This window comes from Trichechus manatus, unplaced genomic scaffold (genome assembly GCF_000243295.1).
Source record: "Trichechus manatus latirostris isolate Lorelei unplaced genomic scaffold, TriManLat1.0 scaffold00018, whole genome shotgun sequence".
Taxonomy (NCBI): Eukaryota; Metazoa; Chordata; class Mammalia; order Sirenia; family Trichechidae; genus Trichechus; species Trichechus manatus.
In genome coordinates, this window is record NW_004443954.1 from 23519961 (window position 1) to 23538310 (window position 18350).

Sequence of the window (18350 nt, forward strand, 5' to 3'; positions counted from 1 at the left end):
TTGGAAGGCACTCAAAATACACAGTGCCCACAACAATGGACTCAAGCATATCAGCAATTGTGAAGATAGCACAGGACCAGGCAACATTCTGTTCTGTTGCACACGGGGTCACCATGAATCAGAACTGGCTTGCTGGCAGCTAACAGCAAACCCCCAACTATGGCATAAATTTATAGCAGTCAATCAAAGGTGGACAATTCCCTGTGACTTAGAGGGGCCCTCCACATCTTGAGATATGAATTCATTCGATTTGCTTGCCTAGGCCCCATGTGAAGGTCCAGTCCACACTGGGTTTAACATTGTTGTTATTGTTGATAGTTGCCATCAAGTTGGCTGACTCATGATGACCTTCTGTATAACAGAATTAAAGGTTGCATGGTCCTGCAGAGCCTGCCCTTTTTTTCTACAGTTTGGAGTGTGGCCTTCAGCAGCCAGACCAATGGACTCAATGTTTCCTATAGGGAGAAAGTGTATTTCTTCCTTCTATCTGAGATGGCACTACTCTACTCTCAAGTTAGTACCCTGATCATTTTCTACCAGCCCTGATCACAGCTTAGAGCTAGACTATCAGTATATGGTACAATATCCTGTGCAAAGTGAGAAACTGAGGCAGTCTTTTAGGTGCTTGGCCTCATACCAGCAGACAACTCACTGAATTTCTTACTCATGGTCTCATATTCCCCTGTGGGAGGGGATTTGTCTTCAAAGATGTTTAGTATTCTATAGACGTAGCCTTCTTTCATAAAGGTTAGATTTGAATTAGTTTCAAAACTGAAAGGAGTTTTTAATCTAAATGCTTCATTCATAGCCATCTGTTTGTTTCCCAACTATGAAAATAGCACCTACTGACTCCTTAATGCAGACGGTTTTAAAGCTTATTGTACTTATTCATTTTTCTAACTTCCCTGTTGCCCCTTACTGCCTGAACCCTGGAAAGTTTGACACCATTATTCACTGGTGCATTTTCATTATCTCAGTAAATATGATTTCCAAGTTCTTCAAACGCCTACTCCTGTTCTCACAGTCACACTCATATGACCTCTTTTACAACCACATTGTAAAACCCAGGAGACGTTCATTAGAAAACAAAGTCAGATAGGATAGCAAGAAGCAGAATCCCCTATTTGGGTGGTGGCCCCAGCTGCTGCCAGAGTAGAACAAGCTTGCTGCCCCCAACCCTTGCCATACTTAAAACATCAACATCCCTTCCCTCCCCTGCATCCCTTTACTGCCCGCTCCCCAGTCCCCGAGGTACCCACCCCAACCCCTTATCTTGCTTTATGGTTTCTCTTGTTTAGAGCACTTACTATTTCTAATATGATACCCTATTTTATTTAATATGTTTATTGTTATCTATCTGTCTCTCCCCAAATCTTATAAACTCCAAGAGGGCAGGGATCTTTGACTATTTTGTTCAGTGAGGAATCTCAAACTCCTAGGACAGTGCAATACATAGTAACCAGTTGCCCTCCAGCCGACTCCCACTCATGGCGGACCCATGTGTGTCAGAGTAAAACTGTGCTCCACAGGGCTTTCAATGGCTGATTTTTGGGAAGTATAGTCATGCTCTGTGTCACGTCCATTCGGGCAATGAATGATTGCATATACCTTCATGCTCCCATAAGGTTATAATAGAGTTCAGAAATCCCCATTGGAGAACAGGATATAGCAAACAAAACCTGGACCTAAGGAATGCAACAGCTTCCCACAGGCAACATGTGTATCTCATGTCTCTTGTAAAAACAACTCCTGTGAAATTTCCTCTGAAACACAATCCAAGTCTTTCTGCTTATCCTCTCTGCTGCCACCCTAGCCCAGTTGGCCGCCGTCATCATTCTCCAGGATTATTCCAGCAGCCACCTCCCTGCCTTCCCACTGGGCCAGAGAGTCCCTTCATACCTCAGTCAGAGAGCTTTTCAAAAAATCAAATAGGAAGATGCCATCCTCCCTTCCCTCATTAACATAACAAAGAAAATCCATTCCCAAATGTGATTATAACCATAGGTATAGGGGTTAGGACTTACAACACGTATCTTGGGTGGACACAATTCAATTCATAACAAGCCCTATGCTTCAAATATATACTGCTTTCTCTCTCTTGGTTACTCACATCTTCTAGGTAAATCCATTCCATCTTTCACTTTATTGGTAGAGAAGTATTCAGAACCTCAGAGCCTTAAACATATAGAAAAGTCTCTATTTAAATTAACTAACATAATGCTTTGATTATCTTAGTAAATATCCTACTGTCTTCTTGAAAATTATTGAGTTGTCAAACCATCCAATCTTATCCACCCAGCCTTCTCCCTTAGAGATACCAGATAGTGAAATAATTATAGTAATCATTTAGCACCAAAGAAATCTTGTTCAAGAGTAAGATGTTAGTTTGAGAGTACAAGGGGTTCAACAACATGAAGGCAGGTGATAGTAATCTATTATTCCAGTAATAAAAAGCAAAGGATAAGCTCCCTGATTTTCAAACTTTTGACCCAGTTAGCTGGAATGAAGGAGCCCTGGTGGCACAGTGGTTAAGTGCTCAGCTACTAACCGAAAGGTTGACAGTTTGAACTGACCAGCCGTTCCATGGGAGAAAGATGTGACGATCTGCTTCTGCAAAGACTACAGCCTTGGAAATCCTATAGGGCAGTTCTACTCTGTCCTGTAGGGTCACCATGAGTCAGAACTGACTTGACAGCAATGGGTTTAGTTTTAGTTTTAGTAGTTGGATTGAAGTTCCATGAGTGACTTTTTTATTTTTCCTTCTCCTCAAAAGATAGGAATAGAGAATTACAATAGCTAGTGGTAGACTTCTCACTTTCCATGCAGGAGACCTGGGTTTGACTCCCAGCTAATGCACTTTATGCGCAGCCACCACCCATCTGTTGGTGGGGGCTTGCATGTTGCTATGATGCTGAACAGCAGAGCTTCCAAACTAAGACAGACTAGGAAAAAAGGCCTGGTGATTTACTTCTGAAAATCAGCCAATAAAAACCTGATGGATCACAATGGTCCGATCCACAACTGATCTTGGGAATGGCAAAGGACAGGCAGTTTTTCATTTAATTGTTGTCTTAGTCATCTAGAACTGCTATAACAGAAATACAAGTGGACGTCTTTAACAAAGAGAAATTTATTCTCTCACAGTCTAGTAGGCTAGAAGTCCGAATTCAAGGCGCCAGCTTCAGGGGAAGGTTCTCTCTCTCTGTCGGCTCCCAGTGCTGCTCTCTTGGTGGTATGGGGTCCCACTGTCTTTTTTGCTTGCTTCTCTCTTTTATATCTCAAAAGAGATTGGCTTAAGACCCTCTCTAATCTTGTAGACCTCATCAGTATAACTGCTGCTAATCCATCTTATTACATCATAGTGATAGGCTTTACAACACATAGGGAAATCACATCAGATGACAAAATGGTAGACAATCATATAATACTGGGAATCATGACCTGGCCAAGTTGACATTTTGGGGGACATAATTCAATCCATGACAGTTGTGCATGGGCTTGATGGCGGCTAACAATAATAGCAACATTACTGCTTTTGATGGTCCAGTCACTGTGCCAAGCTTTTTATAGACATTGTCTTACTCAATGCCCACAATCATAATCTAAGGTTGGCATTTAATAGTTGCAGAACTTGAAACATGAAAGTCTGAGGAATTTACCCAAAGCCACACAGAAAGTAGAGTGGGATTACAAATCCAACCAGCACAACAACAGAGCCCACACATCTCTCCGATGCCCACACACCAAAAAGAAATAATATACACAGAAATACATAAAATGGGGTAAAAAAAAAATAGATATAGGTAACTGACTCAAACACTCCTCTAAACACTCTTGTACTAGTTATGGAGGTCATAAGGCTGTGAAGGGCTGGAGTTGTCCACCCTATGGTTAGCTGGACTATGGAAGAATTAATTAGAGTCTGGATTTTGTTGTTGTTGTTATTGGGTTTTGTTTTCCAAACAGATAGAGAAAGATAGTCTATTAGAGTTGTGAAAGACATTCTTCAAAAGTGGAAATTATATACAGAAGCTGTCAAAGGTTTGGAATGCTGTTCTACAAGGTGACATATACATTTGAAATGAAAGAAGGAGGGAGAGGAGATGAAACTCTGGTTGCCAAGTGCACGTACTACTATAAACTGCAAATACTCCCACCCAATTCATGATTCCCCAAGTCTTCAATGAGTTTGTCAATGTGTCAGGGAACTCTTCAGCACAACAAAATGACGAAAACAACCTAACCACCTAAAATAAATCCACTTTGCAGATCATCCAGGCCTTTTGCCTTTTTCTTCCTGTCTATGTATGTCATGACAAAGGGCACTGTCATCTTCACTAATGTCACCTCTCATTATTACTTCAACAGCAGGGAACAGGACAGGGTTCAGCAGGGCACCCAAAATCAAGCATTTTGAAAGACTTTTCAGAGTTGATGAAAAGCTCTGTTAAAGAATCATTTGTCCAGTCAATAGTGTTGGTTACACTGTAAATTGTCTCCTAGAATATAACTTCTCTTACTCATTTTTTACATCCCCTACAGAGAAGCCTTTTGTCTATGTACAGACTCCATATGTGCTAAACAGCGAAATGAACAGTAATTTGAATAATAGTCATAAGGCAACGGTGTTCAACTGGCAGTTTCTTTAAACTTCCTGAGTCTAGTTTTCATCAGAAAACCAGAAATACTGACTTCACAGGATTGTACTGTTTTAAATACGCTGATATTTATAAAAATACATTGTAAACTGCAAAGTGCTATGCAAATAATGAAAACAACACAGAGACAATGCGACAGGCACAAACATATAATCATGTGCATAGTCAGCTAGAGCTGTGTGTATTAACACTAAGCCCAGAGAAGGTGAAAAGAGAGGAAGCTGATGTAAGGTTGACAAGTTACTTTAGGGAAGGACTAGAGTGAGTTTCCAGAGGGGATCAGAAGAGACTTGAGGCATTTTCTGAAGGGAATGAATGTCAGCTTTCGAGGAGAAGAGAAAGGAGAGGGTTCCTGCTCAACGGTGGAGGGGCAATCTAGCCAACTGTCAGTTTTATTTATGCTTGTCATGCCCTGAACATCAATGGATAATAATTTTCTTCTGAATGACTTGGTAAATAACCTCCCCCCTTCCCTTGCACACCAAATTTTTTTTTTTTTTAATTTGTTCTTCCTTATTGAAGACTTCAGGTATATATAAAGGAACAAGGATAAGGGTCGTCATGAGTCAGAATCAACTCAATAGCAACTGGTTTGATGAAGTATTGGTAGTTCTGTGGTAGAATTCTCACCTTTCCATGCAGGAGCCCAGGTCTGATTCCTGGCCAATGCACCTCAAGCACAGCCACCACTCATCTATCTGTGGAGGCTTGTATGTTGTTATGATGCTGAACAGGTTTCATTGGAGCTTCCAGACTAAGACAGACTAGATGATCTACTTCTGAAAATTAGCCGCTGAAAACCCTATGAATCATGGTCCCCAACCAATCATGGGGATGGTGCAGGACTGGGCAGCATTTCATTCCATTGTGCAGGGGTCGCCATGAGTTCGAAGCCGACTTGATGGCACTAACATCAACAGTGGTACAGAGTGAGCAAGAAGGAAATAGAGGAGAAAACATTCTAGACCAAATCATATGGTAAAACTGTAAGAGTGAGGCAGTGAAATAAAAAATTAAAAAATCTATTTGCCTTTTTGTGACCTCTTAGCAGAGGGAGGGTGCTTTCTTAGTGGGGAGGCTTGAAGGATGTCAAGTGAAAAGGTTGTAGTAGTTAATATTATTGCTTTACTAGAGTTGACCAAAAATACCTGAGGTTTTCACTTACTACCAGTATCAATTTATATTGGTGCATTTCACCTATTAATAATATCTACTTGCACAACATATGTGAAGACTATTTTTACATTTCACAACAACCTACAGGATAGTTATGGCATTTTTTTTTTTTTAATCCATATTTTGAAGGAGAGGCTCTAAAAGATTAGGCAATTTACTTGAGACCATACAGGGAATGTGTGTCAGAGCCCAAACTCTAGCCCAGGTATGTTGACTCCAAAAATAGTGCTCTCTTCACATCACACTGTGTGCTACTTCTCTGTATTAAGCAAGCTCTTTTGCTTTGGTTCCTGGCCTTGGGACTTTCATGTTCATTGTGAATGGCCTTTTATTCTAAGTGCTCACTGCACCCCTTGCCAAGCCCTACACCCAGGTACGTCCTGTCCTCTTCCCTCTCAACACCTCTTCCATCTCCTTCATTTCCTCTCCTCCTCTTGCCCACTTTTCCTTGTAACTTGCCCTCTTCCCCTCATACCACTAACACTGATGTTGCTTTGAAAGGATCCATAATTTTTGTTTCTTTCAGAGGACTGCCAGGACTAGCGGAAGCAATCTGAGTGGATACCAGGCCTATTTATCTCTGGTCGCTGAACAGACGTAAAAGAAGCAGAAGAATCAAATGCAGAGACCCAGGTAGCTTTTGTAAAAGGTTTTGCAGGTGAATGGACTTTTCAACGTGGTTTAAGAGTCTTCCTAGAAGGCAGCTGGTCCACAACAGATTTTGCATTTTGTTGTGCAATAGCACCACCCAGTTGTCAGAGAAAACCTGAGTGCAATCCAGCACTTTCTGGAGTCTGGATCGCACAAAGACCCTCTTCAAGGAAGAGCCTCCAGGGCTGCCAAGTGCGGTCTCTGACACGGAGACAATCGCAGAAACACTCATAGTATCAGAGGTTGTCAGTGAAAATTGTTCTTTTGTTTGTAACTGAAAAGCAAAACCAGCCTACTTCTTTTACTCTCCTTTTCAGAATAAAGCACTGGACACTTAAGGCACATTTTTCTTCATCTCTTTCTTGTTATCCCCCTCCCTCTCTCCTTCCCCCACTCCTCCTGCTCCTCTTCCTTCATTTTCAAAATAAGAACAGAAGGTGGAAAATTAGAGTGCACTTAAGGTGACTTTACTTAGTTTTACCACATCTGGCTATGCACCCAGCTCCCAGTGTACACAGTGGATGCCACACTCGAGATGAGAGGGGAGTGAAAAGGAGGTGAGTTCCGATGGGGGTGCCTAGAAACGCTTCAGAGAGCTTCTTGGCCAGGTTGCATATGGAGAAGTTGGTAGATGACCATAGGATGAGCTCAGAGAACAGTGTGGCAGGAAATGCTGTACGTGAAAGAGTTACAGTTATTTTCATATCTGTCTCACTCACTGAAATCCAAAATCCTTGACAACGCGGCTGGGTTTTATGTGTCCAGAAATAAACTCCTTCACAACTTCCTCAAGCCTGCTCCCTTTGGAAATTTCTCCAGATCTTACCTTGTAAGCCACAGTAAAGAATTTGGACCTTATCCAGAGACAATGAGCAGGTATTGGGAACTTTAAGTAAGGAAATTATCATATGTGCCTTTTGGAAAGATCAGCCTGGTGGCAATATAGAAAAAGAATTGGAGTGTGGCACATATCAACGTGGAGAAAAGTTAAACAGTTGCCATGATCCAGGTCATTGTAATAACCTCTCTGATTCAGTGCCTCCTGAATTGTTTTTCTAAACACAAACTGGACTTCACTCACCATCTCAAAACCGTTCATAGCTTTCCCTTACGTACAGAAGAAAGTCTAAAGTACCAGCACAGTATTCAAGGCCCTTCCTAATCTGAACCCATCCTTTCTAGATTTCGCTCTCCTTCATATGCCCTGACTTCAGTCACTAAGGAATGCTCCCACATATGCTATGTATATGAGCTCCTTCACATTTATCAATGCTACTTACCCTCTTAGACATTTGATGTAATTTGTACCATGCTCATTTCACGTTCCCTTGTAGAACAGTGAAGTTCCTTGGGGGCCAAAATGTTGACTTATTCATCCATGTGCCTCCACACTGTTAAGCCTAGCACTATGCACATTACAGGAACTTCACAAATATTTGTTGAACATAATTGAGCTGTAACAGCAGTACCTGATTTCATTTAATACTTACTTAGCACCAGAAAACACAAACTGATCTATTTAATTACATTAAATGTAAAACTCTGCACGGGGTGGGGGGAAGGGAGAACAAAAACAAAGTTGAGACAAACTTGGAAAAATATATACATATGACAAAAAGGTAATTTCCTTAATATACCAAGGGTCCCTCAAATCATTTTTTAAAAAAAAAAAAAAAAAAAAAAAAAAAAAAAACCCTGCAAAGGAAATGAATACACCTGTTCCAATTTTCACTCATGAGACTGATGAGGATCAAAGAGTTTTAAAGTATGCAGCAGGACTGAGAGTGTGAGCAAAGAAAACACTCAGCTTTGTTTATGGGAGTACGCATTGGTGAGCTCCTCTTTGGAGGACGATTTGACAATACTTATAAAATTTAAAACGCAGAAACTCTGAACCTGGAAATTCCATCGTTAGAAATTTATCATATAGACAAAAATATGCATGGGCAAAGACCCACGTACGAATGCTTATCGCAACCTTGGTTGTAATAGCATACTCATCAATAGGAGATGGGTTAAATGACCATATGACCATACAATAGAAAATTACATCCACTGACGAAATGGAGTAAATCTATGACTGCTGATAGACAATTACCCAAACTATATTAAGTGAAAAATGCAAGCTACCCTACAAATCCTGTACTATGGGGTTTCTTTTGTACAAAACACAGATATATATAGGTGGAAAATTTTGAAAACCCTACATTGGCTGCTTCTAGGGCAAATTTATTGTAAATTATATATCCCTTTACATTGTTTGAACCTCCATGTTTTTAAAGTGTTCAGTTTTAAAAACGATTTCTTCCCTAAACACACACAATTGTTGATTGTTTATTACATACTAGAAGCACACCAGGCATTGTGGATATAACCATGAATGACAGTGCACGTTCCCCAGGAGCTTACAAACAGGTAAAATGATTCTCAAATGGGTTGCTTTTACTTGTTACAGACACGGTGCACCACCTTTCCACATCTGGTTGGGATGAGACTCCTCTGTAATAAGATGCTTCCTACAAGAGTGTGCTGTGTATGAACACAATAAAATGGTCACCTTCTACATAGCTGGTCAGTTGATGGTTGATACCAAAGGGTTACCTGACTCCAAAATTTATCATGGCACTCACTACCATCCTAACACAATTAATTTATAAAGTTACTTAGCTTCACATTTCCCAAACTAGAATCTTAGAGAGAGAAATACAATAGTGGCAAATTTAACAGTGGTGATGAAGAAAATCCCTGTGCTCTTCTGTCCCTCAAGAGTGATGCAGTGAGATCTTGAACAACCAGGTTACAAGAAAAGTGTACTGAAATTATCAGGGTAGGCATAAAGAAGCAAACAACTTAGGGAACTAGTGAGGACAAATTTGGAATTGAACAGTTTTACCTGGATGGAGCTATATATAATTAGATAAAAACATATGTTAAGGGTTTGTTGATCAAAAATCCCAAAACAGTTAATTAGTTTGTCATCAAAGGCACTTCACAGAAAACATATTTATAGAAAACACTCATCAAAGAGTTATGCAATCACTACAAAGCTATAGTAATCAAGACATTCCGGTGCTGGCGTTTTAAGGACAGACATGTAGATCAATGGAATAGAATTCAGTCCAGAAATACTCTCACATTTATAGTCAATTGATTTACAACAAGGGTGCCAAGACAATTCAATGGGGAAAGAAAGTCTTTTTTCAATAAATGGTGCTAGGACAACTGGATAGCCACATGCAAAAGAATGAAGTTGGCATCTTATCTCCCACTATATATAAAAACCAACTCAAAATGGACCAAAGACCTAAATGTAAGAACTATTCAACTCCAAGAATAAAACATAGGTGTAAATCTTCATGACCTTCGATTACACAATGGTTTCTTAGATATGGTATCTGTGGGGTAAAGAACCTAGTTTTATGCTAAAAAAGGTGGTCGTTGTCCTTAGAGCAATTGGGATGCCTTGGTCTGAGACTTCCAGGACACACCTGAGAATGTGTGCTGGCTAGTGAGGGCTAATCAGACCAGAAAATACTCACCTGGGAAGCTGATATCAGCTAGTCTCAGGAGGCATGATTTAACCTATCATGTGTCTCTTGGTATATATCCTTCCTGGCTACAGTTGTAAGCATGAACTCCGTGAATTGTTTCAGTGAACGATCAAACCCAAAGGGGCAGAAGGAGCCAGCAGGTCAGAAAGTAAGGGTGTCATGTGGACTCCCAAGCTTGTGGCTGGCATCCACCTCTTTAGCAGTCTGAAGGATGGAGTCCTTTTAACTTGTCATCTCTGACCTAGGTCTGGGTGGCTAGGATCAAATAGTGACATGGGCGTGGCTTGTGAAGAGAATACAGAAGTGGGAAAGGACTGGATCAATCTCCACATTTTGGGGATTGGATTCATGCTGTCCCTAATCATGTAACACCAAAAGCAACAAAACAAAAGCAGATAAACTGGACTTCACCAAATTAAAAACTTTGTTTTAAAGGACACCATTAAGAAAGTGAAGATATAATCCATGTAATGGAAAAAATTTAGCAAATCATATAATAAGGGATATGTATCTAGTGTATTTATCAAGAACTCTTATAACTCAGAAATAAAAAGACAACTAATCCAATTCATAAAAATGGGCAAAGGACCTAAACAGACATTTCTCCAAAGATGCTATACAACAGCCAATGCGCACATGAAAAGATGCTCATCATCAGACATGAAGGAAATGCAAATCAAAACCACAATGATACCAGCTCACATTACACCAACCAGGACGGCTATAATCAAAGACAGACAATAACAAGTGTTGGTAAGCATGTGGAGAAATTGGAATCTCCATACACTGCTGATGGGATTATAAAATGGTATAGCCACTTTGGAAAGCAGTTTGGCAGTTCCTCAAAAAGTTAAACATAGTTACCATACAACCCAACAATTCTACTACTACTTATATATCCAAAAAGAATGCCCACACAATAAACTGCGCACAAATGTTCAAGAAGTTGCATTATTTATAATAGGGAAAAAGTGGTAACAACTTAAATATCCATCGACTGATAAAGAAAATGTGGTATATTCATACAATGGAATGTTATTCAACAATAAAAAGGAATTAAATACTGATGAATCTTGAAACATGGATCTTGAAAAGATTACACGAAGTGAAACAAGCCAGTCACAAAGACTACATATTCTATAATCCCATTTATATAAATGACCAGACTAGACAGAAAGATCAGTGGTTGCCTAAGAGATGGGGTTAATTAGGGGAAAATGGGGAGTGACTGCTAATGGGTATAGTTTCTTTTTAGGGTGATGAAAATGTTCTAAAATCGACTGTGGTGATGGCTGTATTCTGTGACTACATAAAAAAAATTGTACAGTTTAAGTAGGTGATTTATATAGCATATGAATTACATTTAACAATCATATGGCTTTAAAATATCTGAGCTGGGTTTTGGACTTAGACCAACAAGATGGCTAGTTCGTTGTGAGCAGCTGTTAAAATAATGTGCTTGATCCAGGGACAGCAAGAACTTCTCATCTGAGGAGGGACACAACAAGCAATTTGTTTTCATTGATAATCTAGTATGTTAAATTTTATTAAATATTTTTACAAAATTATTTTGTAAATGAAACAATCTGAATTAAAAAAGCGGTTGATATAAGGGGAACTGCTACAAGATCTACTCCAGTCCCCATGTGGAATATTCCTGTTTTAGTATATTATCAGAAAATGGAATTAAGCTCTAGTCTCCTAGTGTTGAGTTTACCTGATGAATCCTCATACCCTTCCTTTCTATGCCCCACTTCATCCTGAAATAGAAATCCTACTTTTAATGAATTTACTTTTTTTCCCCATTACCATGGTTCAGTAACTGAAGCTGCAGCTTCAGAAAATTACCCAGTGTTTCATAAATTTTAGTTATGGAATCCTTTAAGCTTTTCCTTAAAGAGAGAAAATAAGCCAGTTATGCATGCCATTTATTTAAAACAATTTTCCTGTCCCCTTGCTTCCCTTCCCAGCCAATATACTAACCATATTTAAATAAAGGTAAGTGAAAATCAGTTCTCTGAAGGCTAGAGGTTTTGGAACGAGCCTGGGATTCAAGGCCCACCACACGCTACCTCCAACTTAACCTTTCATGTCTTCTCTTCCACCACTCTTCCACTTACCTCAATCTCTAAGTTTGTATTATCTACAGATTATTTTCTAAACTTGGGTTCAAGGTTTCCTTCCATCATGTTGTTCCTCACATTCCCTTCTTCGTAAACACTGCCCCCCACCAGCCCCCATTAAGTCTTTGTCCAAATCTTACTTTTCTTTCAAGACTCAGCAGACAAGCTCAATTCCTCATGTAACCTTTCCTAACACTAAGGTACCCTCAGGAAGTAACATAAACCCAGTGCCACAAAACAGCCAGCAGTGGCATACCATTCCCACAGTACTGACAGCAAATACAAAGGACATAGTGCTAACACTTTGTCTCCCCTTGTAGAACTTAAGCACTATCTGGGTAAGGCCTGTGAGATCTTAAAAGATCACCGTAACCACTTACTAAAAATATTCATCATTTTCTAAGTCATATAAACAATTTTAATGCAAACATTCAATAGGGCATTTTTCCCAGTGCTCCCAAGATTTCATCTCTTTCTGCTGCTGTAGGCATAGGTGGCTTCACTCCACTCTGTCTTCTCTGGACCATGACAGAATTCTGCATGTAGGCACACACACACACACACAAAAAAAAAAAAAAAAGAAAAAAAAAAATCAGTCATGTATTAATCACTTGCCAGTAATTTTGTATTGCTATCTCAAAAATGAAATTCTAAAACCAAGTTAAAAAACAAAATAAAAAAACTAATTCTGGGACTCCAGATAAATGTTTTCAAACTATTAACAAGTAAACAGACATGATTATTTCCACAAGACTATGACTCAACGGCAACGGAATCATGATGGATGATGTTAACAGTAATTAGGATGGAAGATATTCCATGTAACCACAAAAGCACAAGAAAAGCTACTGAATAAATGCTAAATAAAACCAACAGTCAATTTCACAAAGAGAAAGGAAGTAGCTGGATCTAGTACGCAAGAGAAACAGTAATTGTGTACCAATGTCTCAGGAAAAATGGGACCATTAACTACCATGGATGGTGGTGGAAGGGGAGGAGGCAGAAATAGAAGCCAAAGGTTATGTGTTATATGGCAGGGAAAGTTATATGTTTTGTTCATCTCCAGGAAAACTAAAATTATAATAAGGTTATTTGTTTCAGGGCTATAGATACTTGTGTACCTAGAAAGACCCACCTACATTAGAACTACATTCTTATACCTTGGAGTAGAATGAGGCAGCTAAACACAGCTTTCAAGGATTCTTAGGGTTAAAGGACAAAGTTGAAAAATTAAGTTTCCCTACAGCCATTCAACAGGAAAGGACTGTGGGTATTGATTAATTTCAGACCTCAGTTTCAAGCCTAAGAGATGGGGTTTTACGTGAAAGCTAATCAAGCTGGACTTACTTACCCAGAATTTCCGGCAGTTTTTGTACTTCAAGAAGTAAGTGGAACACCTTTCCCTGTCATAGTTATTTTCATCCATACATCTGGTAGAAGCATCAGATTCCTTTAATATGGAAGATAGGCATCATTTAAGAGTTGGAATGAGATCTTAAAAAAAAGAAGAAAGAAATTCTGAAGCTACTTCCCTCCTTTCTCCTGAAAGCAGATAATACGGGGAAACAGTTCATTTCTGTTTGTACACTAATAAAAACTGAATTATCTCCCAGCCCTCACTCTACTCAGGGCAGAAATCGTCTGGGTCAGTTTTCTGAATATCTAATCATTGGAATTTGAGCCAAGGTACCAACTGAGATCATTTAATGTAGTAACCATTAAACTGAGGCAAGGTGCAATATGCTCAAAATCACTGCTGCAAACATAAAATGAGAAGCCAGTCTTCCAATTCACAGCACAGCTCTCTAGTTCTTCAAGTTCCTACCCTAAAATGTCTGAGCTAGTACTGGTTTGGAGATTCCAGGTAAATCACTAGTAACTGTTCTACATCAAAGCAACCTCTGTGAACACCCTTCATCTGAATGCATTTTGGCTATCATTCACTCCATTGTGCAAGTAAATACACTATTATGTAAGCAATTTTAATAGATATCAATATCACTTCAAAACCAAAGTGAGCAACAAAGAGCTATGAGTTCAAAGGAGGGCAGCTGCCATTTGGGAATTAAATTTAAGCTGTCTGAACTGGAAGTAGACTAGATAACAAACTTCAAAGTGAAAGGCATGATTCTGAGAGATCATCTAAAGGAAAGCTTTCACTACAGGGGTGGGTAACTTGTTTTCATAGACATAAGAAACAACGTCTATCTAAGCAGATTTACTTAATAAAGTTGTCAAAACTGATTTAATATACAGAACAAAACTAAATTTCTATGCCAAATATTTAATGAATGCATGTATTTGGAAAATGCATATAGCATTGGGAAGTATAATTTTCATAGCACTGGTTTGAGGACTGCGTAATTTAAAGCTGGCAAAGCCACAAGTATTGCAGGTCATATCAAATAAATGCCAATAAAAGCTTACTATTACAACAAAACACCTTGTTTTTATGATTCCTTTATGAAAACCTTTAGGCTTTAAATAGGCTAATTCTCTTATCAGCCAATTACTTTCAGTTTGTCTCAAGGACATGAAGAAATTATTGTATTAAAACAAATTTTAGTGGCAGTTTAAGTGTCAGTCAGACCTTCCAATTTTCCATGTTTGGACTAAAAATTTTCCTCAGTGTTATCTATGCCTGTCTAGTATTCCAGTGACAACTAACCATGGGCATATTGTACAAATAAGTGAAACTAAGGAAGAGATGAATCTTTTGTTGTTAGCTAAATTTTGAATACCAAAACATGCTCTAGTGAAATAGGATACGCTGGCCAGGAATATTTTTTGTACAGAAATAACTTTATTCAACAACTACAAAAAACAGATGCGCAAAAATTAGATGGTTGTTCTTCCAACTTAACACTCATGAAAATTAAAAGCCACCCTACCGACAAGCAAGGATTTATGTCAGGATCTCTCAGCCTCCGCATTACCACGGGCATGCTAGCAGTATTCTTATCTGCAGGTAGAGGTCAGGAAGACGAGTTATACAGTGGACAAGAGAAAACAGATCTCATTAGCCCCGTAAGTTCTTGAAAAATCCATTACAACATAACGATTAGTGAAGAATTCATGTACTCTATCTTTTGAGAATAAAGACTTGGTCGTGTTTTTCATTTGTATTGCCATGGTGCCTCAATACAAAAACTATATTTAAATGCATCTACTGAAATTTGATTAGAATGTTCAGTAAAAACATTGTAGTTTATGCTTATTTATAAAGTTTAAGCAACTGAATGTACTAACAAAATTTAAGAGTAAGTATACACTCTAGCGGTTACTTCCTATTTGCTGCAAGTCGGAATCGACTCAATGGCAGTGGTCTTTGTGGTTGCTTTTTTTATATGTTGAATAGCAAACAAAATAAGCATGGAGTAAAAACTTAGCACAACCCAACTTTAGCAAAGACATGTATCACATAAAGTACCTGAGTATCTACTCTGTGGCCAGAATGGGCAGGGAAAATATACCAAAAAGCCAAGTAATTGCTTAGTTGACATTTCGAAAAGCCATACTGTTTTTAAAAAAAAAGTCAACTTTACTTCCAGTGGCATCTTCTACCTTCTACTTAACGGATACTTCTATGGGCTAAAGGAAGTCAGAGAATGCTACTGTGGTTCAGTAATCTTCCACATGAAGCCTTAGAGATACAGCTCAGCAAATGTCTTTTTTGATTAAAGATGATCACAGTTCACTAAGCACCAATTAATTAGTTACACCATGTCAAGTCAAGTAATAGGTACGTCAGCTAGCTATATCCCAGGACAACTGCTTTCTATAATGGAGTCAACTGAAATTGGTATGCCTATTTTCTTTAAATGATGGGCTCCAGCATAGCGAAGACTGTGAGGACGGCACAGGACAGGCCAGTGTTTCGTTCTATTGTGCGTAAGGTTGCTATGAGTTGGCACCAACTCAACAGCACCTATCAACAACATTTTCTTTAAAGAAAAGTCATAGAAATAAATTATTTCAAAGTGATTTTTTGTTTAAATATATTGGTATACTATTGAACCAACCACCTACAAACATTTTAACATGCTTTGTACTAAGCTTAAGGAGCTGATTTAACTTGTACTCCTGAATCCTGTTCCAGCTTAATCAATCGTCCACTTAAAGACAGAAGAACCACCCAGCAATTAATGTAGTGCAACTTACAGAACTCCACTGAATAAAGAATGCATCGGATGGTATTAGTAACCAGTCAGAGGTTGGAACTTTTGTATGAAATGGTTTTTACATCCCATGTCCAAGATGAGACCATCAAAAAAATACGTCATGCTAACAGAAATAAAGTGTATTCAGGAAACGCAATCAAACCCCAGAAGCTCCTGAAAAGTGGAGGTATTCTCAACCAAGAGTCATCTAGTCCATTCTCCTATTAGGGGAAGATCCAGGCTAAAGAAAACCAACCTTTGCAAAGAAGGATGGAAAAGAGTCATTCTGGGGTCCTTTAATTTTTAGTACTCACTAAGCAATCATTTTATTTTATGATTTTCTTTGAACACTACATGAAAATGCCTAGCTAACAGAAATACCTTGGCAAAAAGGAAACTTACGATGCCATTCAATTACATCTAGGAGCTTCTTCCTTTCCTGAACGCAATTCTTTCGCAGACTTGACTACCTCCTAAGAGAAAAGATGATACTAAGTAAATTCACAGCATGCTTTTTACATCTATCCTGTAGTGCGGGAACACAACTCTGCTTAGCTGTTCATATTTTTGGATATAACCTCAACAACAATCAGACACTGACAAAACTCAGGTTACAAGCCTTATAAGAAAGTGTTCCACTCTGCATCTTTATCATCATCATCAGTCAGGAATTCTTTTAAAATAATACCTAGAAACATCACATATACCTGGATCAGGTCTGCAGCATGAGTTTATTCACATTGCATTTCCTTTTCTTTCCGGATTCTAAATACAAGTCAATATGAGTCTGGATTTCTGAGTGCCACCCCCTTTGCCTGAGTTCCTCATGTATTAACTGGAAACGAAGAGGAAACGTCAATTTAGAGTGAGGAACGGGCTGAAGAGCAAGACAGAGTGTTCTGCTAAAGAGGCCTTATCTACTTTTCTTGAAGGTACTAAATAACTGTTACAAGGGTTTGCTTGCAGAGAGTAGCTAGAAAGAAAACCAAAGATTTGAGAGGGGCGCAAAACCACAGCACATTTGAGGAATAACTGTAAAATCCATTCGAAAGGGCAAACTTCTTAGAAGAGTATTTCTTGATTTCCCTATCCTATTGTTCACGTCTCCACTCACCAAGGAGCTTTGAAAGGGAAGGAGGAAGGAGGAAACGTTACTGAACACCTTCACGCCCACGAGCTGGTCAGCCCAGGCAGGTTCTGAGGCGCTGATAAAACGCAGCTGCACCTATCGGGAAGCTGACACACATCATGCGAGAACCTAAAGCCCCTAACCTACCGCTGCGGAGAGGCAGGGTGCACGAAGTCAAAAGGTGGCATACCGGAGGGGTTGGGGAATCGACTAGAGAGGCTAGACAGATGTGAATCTGAGGTCTCGCTGCTTTCCGCGAGACTGCCTGTCCGCGCCTAAGTCGTGGATGGAGGACACAGGTGAACCACACCTTGCTTCGGGCTTAGACAGTGGCGGGAAGAGCAGGGTCGAGGGAAACTGGCAGAAGACTGGGTGTGGGGGCAGGGGAGGCAATTCTGCTTCAAAGGCTAGAGCCAAGAAAGCTGAAGTAAGAGCCTGAAGTGCCCGAAAGCGCAGGGGTCACCTTCCCCGCCCATAGCTCGAACTAACCCATCTGGACGGAAAAGAGCAGCGACGGGAAGGGGGCCAGCGGCGGCGAGGCCCAGCGGGGAGGCTTAGCGCCGCAGAAGCGAACTCGGGCCTAGCGTCGGCTCAGGTGCGTCCCTCTCTCTCCAGTCCCCACAGACGCCGCTAAGGCGGGGGGAGGAAGGGGGAACTACTCACCTCAGACGCTGCTGCACCAGGGCACAAGCAGTCTCCAGCTCTAAACACGTCAATGGCTCACGCAGCAGAGCCTTAAGTAGTGCGCATCCCAACGTGCTGTCCCCGCTCCCGGCGACGGCTCGACCAATCGGTGCGGGGCACCGTTAGACTGACAGCCGCACGGGGCCCTGAGCGGCGGGGGCGGGCGCAGCTGGCCCCGCCCCCGGCCTGCGGGGGGAGGGCCCAAGGGATGGGCGGGG

General features: G+C 40.1%; 1 protein-coding gene across 4 annotated transcripts; it reads right to left on the bottom strand.

The window, feature by feature from the left end:
• Positions 1-8238: 8238 nt before the first annotated feature.
• Positions 8239-18180, bottom strand: CHCHD7 (coiled-coil-helix-coiled-coil-helix domain containing 7). 4 transcript variants are annotated; one of them, XM_023727786.1, is made up of 6 exons: positions 18112-18180; positions 17027-17154; positions 16722-16792; positions 15051-15121; positions 13511-13609; positions 8239-12695 (listed from the first exon to the last, which is right to left on the bottom strand). In XM_023727786.1, exons 4-6 carry the CDS (start codon positions 15102-15104, stop codon positions 12591-12593), a joined length of 258 nt encoding a protein of 85 aa, XP_023583554.1. In that variant the 5' UTR covers positions 15105-15121; positions 16722-16792; positions 17027-17154; positions 18112-18180; the 3' UTR covers positions 8239-12590. The 4 variants fall into 4 exon arrangements, with proteins under 4 accessions (XP_023583554.1, XP_023583556.1, XP_023583555.1 ...); XM_023727788.1 differs by lacking the exon at positions 17027-17154 and having other exon boundaries at positions 18112-18166; XM_023727787.1 differs by lacking the exon at positions 18112-18180 and having other exon boundaries at positions 17027-17486.
• Positions 18181-18350: the final 170 nt, after the last annotated feature.

Excerpts from the sequence above, each read along its gene's own strand:
- CHCHD7 (XM_023727786.1), bottom strand. The coding sequence starts at position 15,104 with ATGCCCGTGGTAATGCGGAGGCTGAGAGATCCTGACATAAATCCTTGC. Across the intron at positions 13,610-15,050 it reads ACATAAATCCTTGCTTGTCG|GAATCTGATGCTTCTACCAG; the intron begins GTAGGGTGGCTT and ends TCCATATTAAAG. Across the intron at positions 12,696-13,510 it reads AAAACTGCCGGAAATTCTGG|AATTCTGTCATGGTCCAGAG; the intron begins GTAAGTAAGTCC and ends GCCTACATGCAG.